At 48.2% G+C, this 16,522-nt stretch overlaps 5 protein-coding genes across 5 annotated transcripts; 2 read left to right on the top strand and 3 right to left on the bottom strand.

The window, feature by feature from the left end:
- Positions 1 to 641: 641 nt before the first annotated feature.
- ASPBRDRAFT_95888 (uncharacterized protein) lies at positions 642 to 1,942 on the bottom strand (the record flags this gene model as incomplete). The annotated part of the gene is made up of 3 exons (XM_067629537.1): positions 642 to 942; positions 972 to 1,780; positions 1,832 to 1,942. Coding segments are annotated over 3 exons (1,221 nt in total), but the record flags the coding sequence as incomplete, so codon positions are not given.
- Positions 1,943 to 3,218: 1,276 nt separating this feature from the next.
- ASPBRDRAFT_675217 (uncharacterized protein) lies at positions 3,219 to 4,559 on the bottom strand (the record flags this gene model as incomplete). The annotated part of the gene is made up of 3 exons (XM_067628908.1): positions 4,196 to 4,559; positions 4,047 to 4,135; positions 3,219 to 3,969 (listed from the first exon to the last, which is right to left on the bottom strand). Exons 1-3 carry the CDS (start codon positions 4,310 to 4,312, stop codon positions 3,219 to 3,221), a joined length of 957 nt encoding a protein of 318 aa, XP_067479432.1. The 5' UTR covers positions 4,313 to 4,559.
- A 1,624-nt stretch (positions 4,560 to 6,183) lies between these two features.
- ASPBRDRAFT_125325 (uncharacterized protein) lies at positions 6,184 to 7,393 on the top strand (the record flags this gene model as incomplete). The annotated part of the gene is made up of 4 exons (XM_067617781.1): positions 6,184 to 6,336; positions 6,385 to 6,757; positions 6,816 to 6,933; positions 6,985 to 7,393. The coding sequence occupies 4 exons, from the start codon at positions 6,184 to 6,186 to the stop codon at positions 7,391 to 7,393; spliced, it is 1,053 nt and encodes a 350-aa protein (XP_067479433.1).
- A 249-nt stretch (positions 7,394 to 7,642) lies between these two features.
- On the bottom strand, positions 7,643 to 9,570 carry ASPBRDRAFT_125795 (uncharacterized protein; the record flags this gene model as incomplete). The annotated part of the gene is made up of 7 exons (XM_067617819.1): positions 7,643 to 8,137; positions 8,202 to 8,560; positions 8,586 to 8,609; positions 8,666 to 9,126; positions 9,182 to 9,295; positions 9,347 to 9,417; positions 9,463 to 9,570. The coding sequence occupies 7 exons, from the start codon at positions 9,568 to 9,570 to the stop codon at positions 7,643 to 7,645; spliced, it is 1,632 nt and encodes a 543-aa protein (XP_067479434.1).
- A 2,472-nt stretch (positions 9,571 to 12,042) lies between these two features.
- ASPBRDRAFT_196296 (uncharacterized protein) lies at positions 12,043 to 13,530 on the top strand (the record flags this gene model as incomplete). Its single annotated transcript, XM_067620979.1, has 5 exons — positions 12,043 to 12,276; positions 12,351 to 12,455; positions 12,513 to 12,737; positions 12,823 to 12,965; positions 13,020 to 13,530. 5 exons carry the CDS (start codon positions 12,043 to 12,045, stop codon positions 13,528 to 13,530), a joined length of 1,218 nt encoding a protein of 405 aa, XP_067479435.1.
- Between the last annotated feature and the right edge of the window lie 2,992 nt (positions 13,531 to 16,522).

The raw sequence follows: 16,522 nt of genomic DNA on the forward strand, positions 1-16,522 counted from the left end.
CTGAATAGTGTCTACTGTAATGCTGACTCTATGTAGCTGAGGATGGCGATCTGTTAGGGGGAGAACGACTTTGGCCGGCTGGCCATGGTGCTACCCCCGGTAATCATACACAATATATACATTTCTGCTCGGCCGGCGGGCTATCAAGTCACAACACCTGTCACCTATACTACACCGAAACGTGCTGCCACAAGGTATCAAGCGACAGCCTCGGCCAAAAGTACCCAATGGTATTTATCTCACCCGCAGAATGGAGATTACTGCTGACGGAAGTTCCACCATGGTCTGTTTGCGACAAGGTCGTTGGGTGTACGAATGGTCTATCCAATTGTGGACGCTTGTGTCAGGCCAACTTAGGACCAGTAACTCCCCGACGCCTATAACCCAATTCGCCCAGCAGGCCCAAAAGTGTACTAAAGATTTGGAGAACTAGCTCTGTACCGATGATATACCTGTGGCAGTGAATGCACCATTGATTCGTACCTGCTTCTTTGCCAGATACAGGTCCCTCCTGACTAGAGGGTGCTCTAGCTAGAAGCTGTACGATAATATACACTCAAATCCTAACAGTAAAAGACGTAAACCCAATCTAAGTGATTACTCTATACCACACCCGTAGCTTTCCAGGTTCCCCTGGTGTTAGGAAACTCCCCCTTCTCAAACTTGCGCCACGCCTCGCGAGCCGCCTCAAAAGCATCGTAACCAAACATGAACTGCGCGAGGACGGGATCCGCCAAGACATTGGGATATCCATCATACGGCTCATGCTCGCGCAGCTGTCGGTCCCGTTCGCGTTGCTGCGGACCATCCGGCATAGACCAGATATCGCGTGCCATGCTCACCCGGCGCTGCATCTCGATCGCACGGGGCTTGCGGATTGTTTCGAAGATGGTCAAAATATCTGGAATTTGTGACTTGTGCCGCATGTTACTAAACAGCACGCTTAGCTCTCGCATGAGGGTTCATCTTACAGATAGGGAAGGATTGCATGCGCCGCATCCCCCATCAAAGCAATATTGCCTGTTTCGCCCGTCCAGTGACTTGCTATGTCAGTATGTAGCAAGGTCCAACGGGCACATGTGGTGGTCAGGGTTAAGAGGCGATGTAGCAAGGGATCCCATCCGTCGAAAGCATGTATCACCTCCGCTGGGGAAATGGGAGTGGGAGCAAACTCCACGCGCGCGTCCCGGGGATGAACATGGGTGATCACAATGTTGAGAAGTCTACCTCGTTTCAGAGGATAGGTAAGTGCATTTCCCTCTGGCCCTACCCACCAATTGACCCCCCGCGTCAATCCTCGGAGTTGCTCATCGCCCTCCAGTGCCTGAAGAGGCACTGTGGCACGGAAGACATGATCGCCGCTATCCTTCCACGGAAACTCCTGTCCTAGGACTGATGTGCGGACGCGGGAGCGCTCGCCATCTGCTGCCAGGACGACATCCGCGGCCCTTTCCTCCCCATCAGTGAGCTGAACGAAGGCCTTCTCCGGCGTACCGCGTACGCTGGCTACCTCTTTTCCGAGCTCGATAATAGCGCCTTCACGCTGGGCAGCCTCCGCCAACATGTGGTGTAAATCAACGCGGTGAACCACGAAGTAGGGAATTCCATACTTCTCCTGTATCAATTTGTCCTGGAGCATAGTGGATAATACATTGCCGTCTCGATAGGAACGCATTTTGCCGTCCTCGGGAATAATGCAAATCTTCTCCAGTGCGTTTAAGAGACCCCATTCTCGAAAGACACGACCTGCATTTGGCGGTACCTTGATCCCAGCTCCGATCTACGAGCGTCAGGTAACACCAGCATCTTAGGGGGAGAGTGTGAAACTGACCTCTCCAAGAGTAGGGTACTTTTCTAACACCGTTACTTGATGGCCTGCCCGCTGTAGACCAATGGCAGTCGCAAGACCGCCTAGACCGGCGCCGACGACTATGACTGAAATGCTCGGAGACATGGAGGTAGTTTAAGCGGCCAAAGACGAAGTATGGGAAAGTAGTTTCGCAATGGATATGTGCCTAACTTTCGATACGACAAAAGTGTAGCCGCAAACAGTATGCAAATTTAGTCGGGCATTTATACGCGACTGAGTCAGAAATTAGTGCTTTGGTGTTAGGGTGGAGCTGGAAAATAGGTCAATCAATATAAGAAAATCGCTGATGATGAGCGGACTTGTACATGTAATATTATATTATGTTTTATACCAAGTCAGCCATTGAACGTGGTTTAGAATACTACTTTCAAAATAGACAAACAAATCCTAGAATTCCCCCAAGGAGTTATGCAGGATACTGAGTGTAGACTTAGGTAAATTTTTTTTTTTTTTTTGAATACTAGACATAATTACACCTGGTAATTTTTACCTGGTATGAGGAATTTTGATAATGACATACCAATTTCTGACCCTGTCCCAACTGCGACTTCAATTTAGTCCTGTCCAGACCAGATGCAATAATTTATTGAATTACCAGCCACATGGGGCTAAAAGTCTCATTTCCCAAGTTTGTATATTTTGCGGCCCATCTAGTTGGTTCCTAGTGACCCACTTGGCTTATATTCGCTTTTCGGACACTTGTCCGAGATTCCCCCCGGCTATACCCCAAGATATATGCTTTTGGACATCAATATTGCCAGGGGGCCAGATCGATGTATTATGGGCTAGTCATAGTAGACTGGGTGATAAATACTGCAGCCTATGATGCTCTAGCCTCGACCGTTATTGTTCACCCCCACTATTCCCTCGGCAAGCCTTATTTGGGACTGGCCTATCGGATATTTTTGTCCATTTTGAGTAATATCACGGAAAAAGAAGGCAAAGGAGCGAATGAGAGAGCCACCTAGCTCCCTTCACTTAGTGTCATGTTGCTGAATCGTATATCATAATTCCACGTTATCGTAAGATCACAGATAATATTGTAGGAACATAGCATATCGGTTATCTAATAGCTCATGCCATTTTCGGTCATTTGAGGTAGCATTATTAGAAAGATTCAATGTTTAGGGCAATCATGCAAACTCTTAATTGATGAGGTCACTGGAATCTGGTCTCAGACCCCACACTTCTCTCCTGCGAGGTATGCCATTCAGCGGCATGTTGGGGTACATTGATTACAAAATTAGACATTATTAAGGCATCTTAGATACTCTATCAACTTGAGCAACTATGCTATTTAGAATCACGCCGTAATACGCAATCGTAGGCGATAGAGAGCAATCAATGTCTAGGACAACTGGATACAGTATCCACTGGAGTCGCAGCATAGCAAGTGGTCCCGCTTCGGATCATCGCCCGATGGACAACTGTCAGTCCAATTGGAAACTGGAATGTTATCGCAGTTGCCATTGAGTTCGTACGGAAGTCGAACCTGCTCAGTGCAGCAAAAGCAGGCCCCAACTTCCGGAGTACCTGTGGCACCTTGGGTGGCAGTCTGTGGGGCTATCAATGTTTGCGTGGTCGTTGTAGTACTTGGTGTGAGCGTGGCCGTGACAGATTCTGTATCCGTAACAGTTGTTGTAGCTGTAAGTGATTCTGTGTGATGGATGGTTTGTGTATTGGTGAAGTTTTGGGTGGCTGTGGTGGATTCTGTATCGGTCGTAGTCTGCGTAGCAGTGAGCGTGTTGTTGATAGTTTGTGTGACTGACAATGATTCTATGTCTGTTGTAGTGTGAGTCGCTGTGATTGTGATGTTGTGAGTGTGTGTGGTTATCAAGAATTCCGTTTCAGTGGTAGTCTGAGTAGCTGTGGCCGACTGAGTTGTGGTGAGATTCCTCGTAGACGTCAACGATTCCATATCAGTAACGGTCTGTGTAGTGGTAGTAGTTTGTGTGGCTGTAAGGGAATCTGTGTCGGTAGTGGTCTCTGTAGCTGGGCGAGATTTCCTCTTGTTCGTGGTCTCCGTGGTTGTGGTGGGTTCTACATCAATGAGGGTCTTCGTAGCAGTAAGTGTCACTGGGTCTGCGCTTGATGAATTGCTCCAGGAACAAGTGCAATTACTGCGACGGTCAGGTTCATTTTATAACACACGGGTGACACGGCTTAGGACACCTACGGCGTGTTCGTGCTGAGCAGGGGAAGTCCAAGAAGATTCAGGGATGGATTCCCTCCGCAACGGCCGCCAACGCTGCCTGCCATCCTACACTACCTTTCGTTAGCTAGCCTCCTGCTCTTAGCATTCACTGAGAAACACAAATCCTTTACCTCCATATCGCAGGCCTCCACATCACAGCCACGCAAGGCAACGCCGAGGTTTATGTCACTCGGAAGGGCATTGACATAGCTGCAGAGTGTGAGGACGATCAAAAGACCGAAATGCATTCTCAACGTACGCCTTCGCCGAGGCTTCTAGTAAGAGAACTAGGAGTTGAATAGACTGAAAGTTGTGGGCACCAGGAATTGCAGAGCAGTTTGATGTTGCTAATGTATAGCTAATATGTAATACGGGATACAGCTCGGGCTACCTTCCTGTTGAAACCTCCCGACTGCCGTCAATCTATGGAATGTGCTATAATGGGGTCAAAAGAACTAAAAGTGGCCAGATCCTCGGAATTTCAACATACCGGAACTATTAACCATAGGATCGCCCAAAGGCCTAAAGATATAGTCGTGTCAACAGCCAACGAAAGGATGCATGTGCCTCTCTCAAGGTACCCTACATGGCGGTTTGCCTTTGTTTAGCGAGTCAACTATGCAGGGGGCGGAAGTTATGCTAATGAATACCATTCATGGCCAATTATGCCGAAACTATGCTGGAAATGGGTCTGCTCACTCAGCATCTGGTCCAAGGGCGAACTATGAGATTTTCGTTATGCGTCCAAACTTAAGCATTCGAAAGGACTCAATGATCCGATGAACGAATTGAAGCAATGCTAACAATGATGCGGATGTGTTGGAATCTTACGCCCATGTTTGCTTCTCTTTCTCACTCAAACCTCATACTACTAAATAGAAGAACAAGAACACCGCCGGCTACTACCGGCTGGAAAACATCCGCGGTGTTCTAGGGAATGCCGAGAAAGTTCTTATCTCCTTTATGCCGATGCATACCTGAGCTTTTGACCGGAATCCACCGTCCGCACAATCATATTAAAGTGTGGCGTTAGTCAAGGCGGATATGCCAAACGACTTTTATCGTGCTCATGCATACTGAGAACCTCAAATCGGCGTGGTTACGGCAATGATAGGCGTGACACTGTGATGCCACATTCCATGCAGGTACGGGTACCCATCAACCGCTTCCCACAAGAGGTTATTTCGTCCGGCGACCACAAAGCGCAAACAGGGATTATTTCTTTGGTGGTCACTGCTTGAGGTTCACCACTTGCCCGAAGCTTTGCTCAAAACAAATGGGGAGTGCCATGTCAGTCACGGACCAACGAGAGGATTAACTGCATCGTGGATGTCGATCAGGCCGGACTTTGCACGGGCGGCACGTGCCCCAATTTTATTTTTAAACATCACCTGAAACCATGGTGCCGGCTTCGCTCATCCAGAACACAAGCCTTCCACTATTGTAACACCCATACTCTGTCATTCATGGACCTGAAATGAGCTTGATCCAGCGCTATGGGACCTGGTTGGCACGGTGCCATGGTTCAGCACAAGCTGGCGCCGGTCCCCTACAGTCGGCCTCCTGACGACTAGATTCTCAACGCAAACCTTAAGTAGAACTAAGAAAATCCCAAAACAATCCTGAAACCACAGTTTCAGCAACCCCACTGGTTCGTCCATCTACCTGACCATCAGTTTTGGCTAGACCGTGAATCGAGGGAGCCGGGTCTGAAAGACCTGCAAAATACCACCATTAATCCAACGTTCGATGACCGCAACGGACGACTCCCTGGATGCGGATACTTGGCAGTGCTGTGTGAGCCCAATGATACATTGACAGAAAAATCTTCATCCAGTTGGCTGATTACTCTTGAGTTACATCTTCTTGTTGTTTGGCTTCCGATTTGGGCGATCAAACGGTGGATCGACCAACTCTGAAACCATCCCCGGCAGCCTCGTGCGGCACCAGGCTGTCGGGGATGAAACCCTGCGGGTGAACCAGCCAACTCAAGGCAATGGTGGAACGGCTGCTGCCAAATAAGAAGACAACGCATCCCTATCTCACGCTCGGTCACATTCTCCCACAGCGCAAGCTTGCACCAGGTGTGCCAGCAAGCCTACAGGATAGGCTAATACGCATGTCGCCCGCATCTTACAATGCTGGGCCTGGAATTCTGGGCCTCAATTGGGTGGCAGCGGGAATTGCCACCATTATCCTGCTGCTAAGACTTATCGCGAAGCATCGAATTCGCAATCTCTCTTGGGATGATGCAACCATGGTGCTCGCTTTTGTACGGATCCCTTGTGTGAAGATGGTACGACCTAGCTGACCATGGCAGGCATTGGCTATTGCGTCTTCCGCCCTGATCACGGTGGCAATCTCCAACGGATACGGACGACATGCTTACGAGCTCGACTCTTCAAGTCGCGTTCTGACCGCAAAGCTCTATACGGTGTTTCAATGCGTCTCGATCGTTAGCACAGGAACTGGACGGGTGGCGTTCGTGTTATATTTGATGCCCATATTCCGCCACAAATACCTGACAGGGCACATTTTATGGCTTGTATTTGTGCTTCAGATAGTCGCCAACTACGTCAGTCCAGTGACTATTCTCGCCCGATGCGCTGACATTCGTTCGGTCTGGGATATGACCGTCAAGAGCAAATGCTGGCGACCAGATATTCTTTCCACGTATAGCTACGTGCAGTGTAGTAAGTGTACATGTTGATGTTCGTTCAAGGTATAGCGCTGATCCGAGTACTTCGATAGCCATCAACGCAGCCACCGACCTCTACCTTGCAGTATTTCCCGCATTCACTTTGTGGAGTTTGAACCTGAAACGACGCACCAAGGCAGTCCTCATCGTCCTCATGAGCCTAGGACTAGTGTACGTAACAATCCAACTCATAACTATTCACAATGCTAACATATGCTCTAGCGCCATGGTAGCATCAATCATGCGTATGATCAGTCTCTCTTCTCTCTCCATAATGGACGACCAGTCCGCTGCAACGGACCGTTTGACCATTTGGGCCCTGCTGGAATGCTACTTGGTTATCGCGACGGCATCTATACCCTGTATTCGAACCTTAGTGATGGACTCGGTACGTCTGCTCGTCAACAGCAGTCGATCCCGCTCTGGTCGGGATGCGGATAGTCGGGGAACAAAGCAGAACGCCTGGGGGGATTATCCCATCTCGCGAAGCTACCGTGTGGCTGTGGGTGATGATCTAGAGGATAGGCGGCATATGCTGGGTGATGTTGAGTTGGGGCGGTACGGTCATCATGGAATCAGCAAGTTGATTGAAGTGACGGTTGCGGAGGAGGCGATACCAAAGTGGATATAATATAGCGATAGCGTTTGCACTTTACAGAGTATAATAGATTAATAACAGTCTTTGGTATTTTTGCCAAGAGTAAAATGGTCTTGTTTTTAGAATATGAATAACGCTTTCCCTTAGCCTCTCATCTTGGACATTAGTATTTCGTGCAGAGCATTGCGTAGATTGCAATCTAATGCCTTTACACGCATGAGTTGATTATATATATCTTCTGACAGTACATCTCACCCCCATGATTACCAAATTACAATCATACTAATCATCAACCTCATCCCCATTCCCATCCCCACCTATCACACCTCCACCAACAGCAACCGGCACATCCATAACCGGCCCGTGATAAATCTTCCTCCCCCTCACCAAATACCACCCCAACCCCAACAAAAACTCACCCATAAACACCACAATCGACCAATTCATATTCGTCGGCGTCACCGGCAATTCCTCAGGAAAGAACGAGAAGAAAATCGTAATGGTCAAGAAACAGATCGACCCAATATTAATCAGGATTCCCCAGCGTCGGCCCAGTGTCCACGGACCATACGGGAGCGGCTCATTCTTGAGCTTCTTGATGAGCATGAGCACGATGGCGATCTCGTACGAGGAGAATAGTCCTGCTGTTGTCAGGGAAATCATGGCGTTGAAGGCTGCGCTGGAGCCGATGTTGATCAGGCATGTGATGGCTGTTATTATGGCGCAGAGGGCGATGGCGCGGAGGGGGAGGGCGGAGCCGGAGGTTGCGGTGCTGATCTGTTTAGTTTCATATTAGTTTTGTTGATGGTGATAGACAAGAAAAGGGAGGGTTGGTTCGCACATGAGATAAGAAATCAGCGAACGGGATCCCTTTATCTTTGGCTAGTGCCCAGGTAAGTCGTGATGAGGAAGCCAGGAACCCGAACGAGGCGCAGATAGTCAGCGCGATGACGATGGCGGTCATTACCGAGGTTCCAGCGTGCGATTTCGTCGCGTTGAAGAAGACTTCGATGAAGTCGTATCCTGTTGCGCTGTCGAGGGCGGCGTCCAGATCGCCAACGCAGAAAAGGAAGGCTAGGACCATGGCGAATCCGAGGATACCGTTTAGCATTATCGTCGCGATCATGCACCAGGGGACTATGACGGAGGCGTTGACTACTTCTTCTGCTGTTGTCATGTCAGGAGTGGGTTTCTTGGTGGCTGAAGAGTGGGTGGAAGAACATACACATATGGCACGGGCCATCGTATCCTGCGCTATTCAGTAATTCTAATCCAATGAGTCAAGCTGAGGAGTATGTAGCGTACCAATGAACGGAAGGTTAGTCCCCATCAACCCAATAAGCCAGGTAAGGCCAGAGTTCTTCCATCCCGACGTATTTGTGAAGTTCGCAAAGACGAATTCTGCGTTCTTATGCGGCGCCAAGTAGACCAAAGGAATCAGGATGGCCAGGAAGCCCGCGGTATGGAGAATGAGGATGAGTCCTTCAATCTTGGGCAAGATCCTTGCACCAACCGAGTTGACTAGTAGACAGATGACCAGCGCCGCGAACATGAGCAGTGTTCCGTGCCAGCGTTGGAAGTCGTATCCATCATAGTTCAACACCAAAAGGCCCTGTAGGACGGTGGCGGCGAAATACACTCCCGATGCAGTGTTGGCCCACCATCCGATCATGTCCAGCCATCCGGTTACCCAGCTCAAGAAGACTGCTTGGCCTTTCGGAGCAAGCATTGACACCCAGTGATATTGACCGGCCGATGTGGGAGCCCTGTGTATATATTGACTTAGTGTTGTAATTCGCAGGAGGTGCAGGGATCTCCTACATTGAGGCCATTTCGGCGAGTGAAGCTGCTGTTAGAAGAGCTCCGATCCAGCAGAAGATAAAACCGTAGACGAGGGTAGCTGGACCTCCGTCGGTCATGGCTGCGGGATTGGCGCTGTACTCATGGTCAGCTCCGTAAGATTTGATAGTGTAGATTTTGACGTACGTAAGGACCGCCTCCCAAGTACACATCATCGTGGTTGTGAAGCCCAGCATAGACAAGAAGCCAAAGTTTCTCTGCTAGCGTTAGCTGTGATACAGAACACCAGAGAGAACCCCCACCTCGAAACGCTGCTTCCTGCCAAACTTTGCCATATCCTCATCATCTCGATTCTTGTATGGCCGGGAGCTTAGCTCCTGGATTGCCATCTCTCCATGTTTGAAAGACATTGTGTCGCTTCACTCAACGCTCAATAACGAAGCCGGTCCGGCAAGGTAGGAAGGGGGACGCGTGAGAGAAAAGAAAATCGGCCGAACGACTCTGAGGAAAGCTGTTAGTTAACACAGAGCGACCGGTAGATACTAGTACTAGCAGGGCCTGTACGTTCGCTGCATGATAATATACTGTATCCCTGAAATATACGCACGGGGGTTCCCCGAATAGGCAGGTCACCTTCCATAGTCAATTATCAGTATCTGTGTTCGATTTCCCAAATATATTAATGTCCGGGCCCCCTGAAGTAGGCCTTGGACCAGGTATGATAGTTGGCAGTAGGGTATTACGCCGTCTGTCCGTCCAACCATGGCGTTGGCTACATATTAGTTGCGAAATACCCAACGTGTTAATTAATCCGTCGATATGGTCATGGAAGCATTGTTATCCCGATTCCACCTACGCCGTTGTTTGCACTACTGCAAGCCCCTCGTCTAGACGCTGGTCCAGATGCATGGTGGCCAGACAGGGATTGAGGTCAAGAGGGCCGCGGGTGACCCAACCAAGCTTTGAATTTTGCATCAGGCCCTCGGATAAGAGTTTTACGTTCGACTCAGGAAAACTCGCTGATTTTTTGATATCAGTCTATAATTCCCGACTGGGAAGTAACAAGTTGAAGTCTTGATGCGATGACTGATCCAGTGTCTGGTCAGCGCTAATCCATAGTGCATGCAACTAACTGCAAGTCTTATCGCTCCACCTGGAAAGGCTTGACATTAGATTCGCCCTAACGCAAAGGAAGCAAGTTAGATATCCTGGAAGACTGTGTGGCTTTAAGACTGCTCATCCCCCGCGTTGCTGGCTACTTCGACCAGATTGCATTCCCCGAAAAGTATCGAGAGGCTCTTTTACCAGAGCAGGATAGAGTAGACCATGAACTGTCTGCTTTGGCTCTGCTGAAGGTGCTGCAACGATAGCAACCGGCAGCTGTACCTTACGAAACCTGAACCTCCACTATGCTGTTCATCGAAGTGTCCCCATTCAGCCTTATGGCTCTTTAAGAAGATCGTCCATTCCAATCCCGTCGTGGGGGCTATGGCATTTGCGACATCCAAGGAGCCGGAGGAGATTACATCGGATGAGCAGCGCGTGCTAGCGGTGGAGAGGATGTTCGATATCCACCTTTCTGCCGTCGACCGAGAGAGCATTCGCCATACAGTCTCAGAAGTCCTCTAAGGATGCACGGTTCGGCCGGGGTGGAGGATTCCCCGACGGAGGCCGTGAGCAGGGAGAGGAGCACACTGATAGCCATACATTAATTTCATATGATCTGAGCAATTGACACAGAATGATTGGCTAATTCGCTTGTTGATAGCAGGCTTAATTTAGTCATTAATTAGCCTTTAGGTTGCGGACCGATTGTTGCGCCCGCCACGGAACCCACAATTCCGCTGACGTGGCACGGGATGAACCCTGTCCGACTCAAGACGACAGGATCAGGATCCTAGGCTCAGTAGCTTAGCTATCTCTTAGCTTTGCGCTACTCATCATGCTAATGTCCTTCGGAGTGGGCGAACGGCTGGCTTTTGCTCCTTTACCTGTGGCAGCACTGGCTTCGGTTGACGCAAGACACCCTGATACACACGATTCGCCTCAAACCAAATCTCTTATTTCGGAGGGTGGAATTGAGGCCAAGAGGCTCAGATCCTGTGTTCAGTGCTAGCTATCAGTCGAAACTAGTCAATCAGATATGACCGGGGAAGACCGAGAAGCCAATCATTTCATCCACGACCCAAGCAGAGCCGTCTTCCAGACGCTTGTCCTTTCCGCATAGCAGGGGAAGCTTGAGATAATTCCGTTGAAATTCAATCAACTTATCTGAGAGTTCTCTCGTCTCCAGGGAGTTAGGTTTAACTAGTCAACTCCTCCCATCAGAGGGCCAGATGAGGTGACAAGGTGGAGGCCAGGAGCGTCTTCTAGAAAGCCCTGCTGTATGTTGGTCTCATCTCCGGCTTTCAGAACCCCTAATAGGAGACCGTAATCTCCCCAGAAATATCTCGCTCGAATCATGGATTAGCTCTTATCGACCATGATGTTTAAGCTAAGCAGGGATGATAGATTATGTCTCACAAGGGTATACCCCTAGAGCGCAACGTTGTCTGGCTGATTTACTCGGGGAAGCTCTTCTAGACTCCGTCTCAGCTCCTTTGTGGACTCCCACGCAGGATGGGTAACTATTATAGTCAGGCCCTTGTTGAGATATTACCATTCACTGATAATTGCGCTGGACGGGAAAGTCTCCAGTAGGTACCCGGCAGTAGGGGTTACTAGGCCACTCTTCTTGTGACTGAGAGGGTGTGCGTGTACATAGCCTTCCATACCTACCAGTGCAGGACTTTGCCCTACCTATGTTCACCCACATGTAGCTTACACCAATTCCAAGCTGGTATCTCTTGTTCTATGCCTACATTCCTGCTTCGACACCAGTCATGAACATGCTTCAATTGCTTCCGCATGTCCATTATGCACTTCACACTCGAAATCTCGGCACACGCGCACACTACCCGGCGACACAACATGCACCCGACCATGTCGCCGAAATAGCCATTGCGACCATTTACTTGATGGTGATCATGATACTGGCTGTGTTGATACGACTGGCCTTCCGCCTCCATATACTTCGTTCACTACAATGGGATGATGCAACTGCATCACTTGCACTGGTATGTTTGCCGGTCTAGCTTTCAAAGTCCATGGTCATACTTGATTCATTAATGCGGGTACGGCAAGGCAGTAGGTCTTTGCTGTTGCACAATGTGCTGTCACCCTTGTGGGAACAGAAAACGGGTTAGGCAAGCCAAAGTCGAGCTTGAATAATATTGAAGTGCAAACATTGGAGAAGGTGAGTGTCAGGCGGTAGTTGATAACACACGTTTTCTGACATTGGAACGCCTCCCAGGTTCTCTATTCGTCAGACCTTCTATACGTGCTTGCCCTTAGCTTAGCAAAGGTCTCCGTGTTGCAGCTCTTGAAGAGATTGACAGTCAATAAGTGGCATAAGCAAATATCATTCTGGACCTCGGTCATCGTGGGGATTTGGACCGTGCCAGTCTTCTTCACTTTGGCATTTCAGTGCCGCGCTCCTCATCCTTGGAGTACTAGTAATGGCCGTTGCATAGATAGTGTGAGTTGGAAGATCTTGCTCCCTAGCGCACCGAGTCATACTATTTTTCCACTCGCAATAATGCCACTGACGGATACTGACACAGTTCGCCTTCTGGGTCGCCATCGCCCCCATCGACATAATAACCGAGCTAGTCATCTGCATCCTGCCTATCTACATTGTAAAGCCAGTTCAGGTCGTTTTCGGAAAGAAGGTCACTGTTGTCGTTGCATTTTTCATCCGCATCTTGTAAGTGCATTCCAATCTCTATGACTACAGCCAGACTAACACATTACAACCCAGTGTCATTATATCTACAATAGTCCGCCTCATCTTCATGCGCCACTCCCATCCATACCCGTCCACAGACATGAACGACGCTACCTTCGCCACAATCATCACGACGGAATGTGTCCTCTGCGTCAGCGTCATGACAGCCTGCATTCCATGCCTCAAACCCTTCCTCGACGCCTTTGACAGCGGCATGCTCAGTGTATCCTTGAACAAGCGCATAGGCGGAGGTAGCAATAGCAACTCGTATGGCAATACCTACGCGTTGACCACTATGACCAAGGGTGTTAAAGAATCAGTCACCCGGTCGAGATACTTGGAAGATGAGGTCGAGAACCTGGGTACTTCGGCTGCCGCGTTTGCTGTCACGTCACCGGGTCAGCCACTGGGTAGGAGGGACTCTACGTTGGTAATCCAAAGGACAGACCAGTGGAGCGTGAGGTGTGAGTATGTTGATCCGAAGGATGGGTCTCTCGGGGATGAGACGGAGGGTAGTGTGCCTAGGGGTGAGCATTCTTTGTAGCGATTTCCTATGTCGTTGATATAGTACATAAGTAAATATTTAATGCCAATCGTCCTATGGAAGAACCTCTGCGATATGTCACAGGCGTACTCAGTAGTAGAACCTTGCCTGTGAGCTGTTAGTATTCCTCATTATGCTCTCATGTCGCCTAAACTACCACTATCTCGAATGTCAGAAGCCGTATATATATATTTCCAGTTAACATCCAGAGTCTCTCACGGGCGCCAATAGCAAGGTATCAGGTAGTAGGAGGAGTATGTGCGGCTACCGTACCCTTGATCCTTTTTTTCACACATACAGCTGCACCCATTATTTGAACTTATCTCCGTTTTTCTCCTTGGTCTCTACAGTGCCATTAGTCTCATCGACCAAACATAGGTAAGCAGATTGACTGACTTTGGAGGAAAAATGGCGACTGTGTCGCTTACATAAGTTGTTGAGATACCTGTAATCGGACAACGAACCGGCGCGACAACGAGCCGCCGCTCTGCCTACTGAAATGCAACAATTGATTCAAGATGCAGCAATTCAACACTATACGGACAAATTGGTATATCTAAAATAGAGTCCGGCTTTATTTGAATATTCAACATACATATAGCCTTTGTTATAGCAATTACTGCAATATAATAATTACTCGTGAAGGTCGCGGCGGCTGGTTGTCGCGCCGGTTCGTTGTCCGGCGGTTCGTTGTCCGATCAGTTACATTGATGTGATCGGACAACGAACCGCCGGACAACGAACCGGCGCTTTGCCTACAAAAATATAACAGTTGATCCAAGATAAAGCAGTTGTACACTATACGGACAGATGTATAAATAAATCAAACTGTGACTTTATCAAAATATTTAGTATGATTATTACCTTTTTTTATTGCAATTACTGCTAAGTAATAGTTAGTGGTGAAGGTCGCCGGCGGTTCGTTGTCCGATTACATCTAAGTAACCGATCGGACGACGAGCCGCCGGACAACGAACCGCCGGACAACGAGCCGTCGCTCTTCCTGCCGAGAGACAACTATCGATTCAAATCTTAGCAATCAAACACTACATAAATCAAATATCTATGAATTTACTAGGTATTAACTGTATCGGAATATTTGGGGCATCTATAGCCTTGTTTATCAGAAATTCTGCAACCTAACAGCAGGTGTTGAATGCTTTTCATTATTCAATTTTATATCGCTTCAGCGTCTTTTTTGAGTAATATGATATGCTAAAGAGCTAACTCAGATACTTTCTCCTCATATAAATCTACTGTGCAACATTGGTTAATTCCTGCTGAAGTTATATAATATTTTGTATTACTATTTCTGTACAGTCATATATAATGATAATCCAACTTTCTAGCCTTCTCGGTAGGAGATTGACAGCTATTAGAAATTCAGCAGGCAAACACTAACCTCCTACTTTGAGAAAGACCCTCTATCCGTTTGAATAACTTCCAGCTTCCCCGAAATAGACAAGTTTGTATATTACGTGCTATGCAGGTTTGAAGCACTGAGGGTCGCCGGCGGCTCGTTGTCGCGCCGGTTCGTTGTCCGATACAGCTTGCTTAACTAAGTATCATCGGACAACGAGCCGGCGCGACAACGAGCCGCCGGTGGTTGACTGCTTCGCCTACTAATTGCAACGATTGATTCAACTTGAGGCAGTTCAATACTATACTCATGATATATATATACAACATCAAGCTAGGTGTTTACTTCTCCTAGATACTTAGGATAATTACAGCCTTCCCTATCACGATTAGTGCAGTAGGATGGCTGGTATCGAGTGCCTGAGGTAATCTGCTTCTACAGCTTCAGCATCAGTTTCTTAACCAGCTTGATATATAATATAGTCATATAAAGTGCCTTGCTCTTGTAAAAAGTAACAGAGGTATTTCTTCGCTCTATCTTTGTAAGTCTACCGTACGGAGTCAATCCAAATACTGCTGAAACAGTATAGTGATTATGTTCATACTAAATACTACAGCACGCATCTGCTGAGAAGAGTTGACTTTACTTGGTAGATTTGCAGGCGAATACTGGTCCCCTATTTCAAGCCAAACCCTCTGTTTGCTTGCATAACTCCAACTCCGAATGAATCAAGCAATCGAATACTGCGGAGGTTCGAAGTGATGAGGGTCGCCGGCGGCTCGTTGTCGCGACGGTTCGTTGTCCGATGATATTTAGTTAAGCAAGCTGTATCGGACAACGAACCGTCGCGACAACGAGCCGCCGGCATCGAGTGCTCCGAATAATCCCCTTCTATAGCTTCAGTATGCTTTTTGTAGCAATCTGATATATAATAATTCGATACAATGTGCCTCTATCCTGTAGAACGGAATATGAGTAATTTTTTGATCTTTCTATATTAGTTTGTCGTATGGGGCTAATTCAATCCTGCTAAAGCAGTAGAGTGCTTATCTTGACATCGATAACTACAGTATATACCTGCTCAGAAGAGAAGGGATTTTATTGTCAATGACTTGCAAGCACCTACTAATCTTCTATATCAATCCAAACCCTCTACATGTCTGAGTCGCTTCAATTTTCGATGAACTAAGCAAGTTTGGATCCTGCGGAGGCGTGAAGTGATGAGAGTCCGCCGGCGGCTCGTTGTCCGACGGCTCGTTGTCCGGCGGTTTGTTGTCCGATTACCTAAGTTCTCCCTCTGCCTGTAACTACCCACCGATGTACTGTTTTGGTCTGCTTGGCTGGCAGAAATGCTGTTTTGATATAAGGTAACATCAAACTCAAACATCCAACGTCAGTTAAATCGCATGATGGGCTCTTAGACGTCATGAAGTAGTGTCGGTTCATTTTCTGCGTATGCACACCTGCGTCGACAGTAAATCAGGAGCTACAAAAGTCCAGTATGAGGCGGATAGCTTAGTGTACCGCTATATATATACTATCTGCGGGTAGAGAAATGTCATGGCCCTTCGCATTGTACGTTGATCGTTCGAACCAAATATGATGTTTTCTGCCATCAGATATGTGTACTTA

The sequence above is a fragment of the Aspergillus brasiliensis genome (assembly GCF_001889945.1).
Source record: "Aspergillus brasiliensis CBS 101740 unplaced genomic scaffold ASPBRscaffold_6, whole genome shotgun sequence".
NCBI classification, from domain to species: domain Eukaryota; kingdom Fungi; phylum Ascomycota; class Eurotiomycetes; order Eurotiales; family Aspergillaceae; genus Aspergillus; species Aspergillus brasiliensis.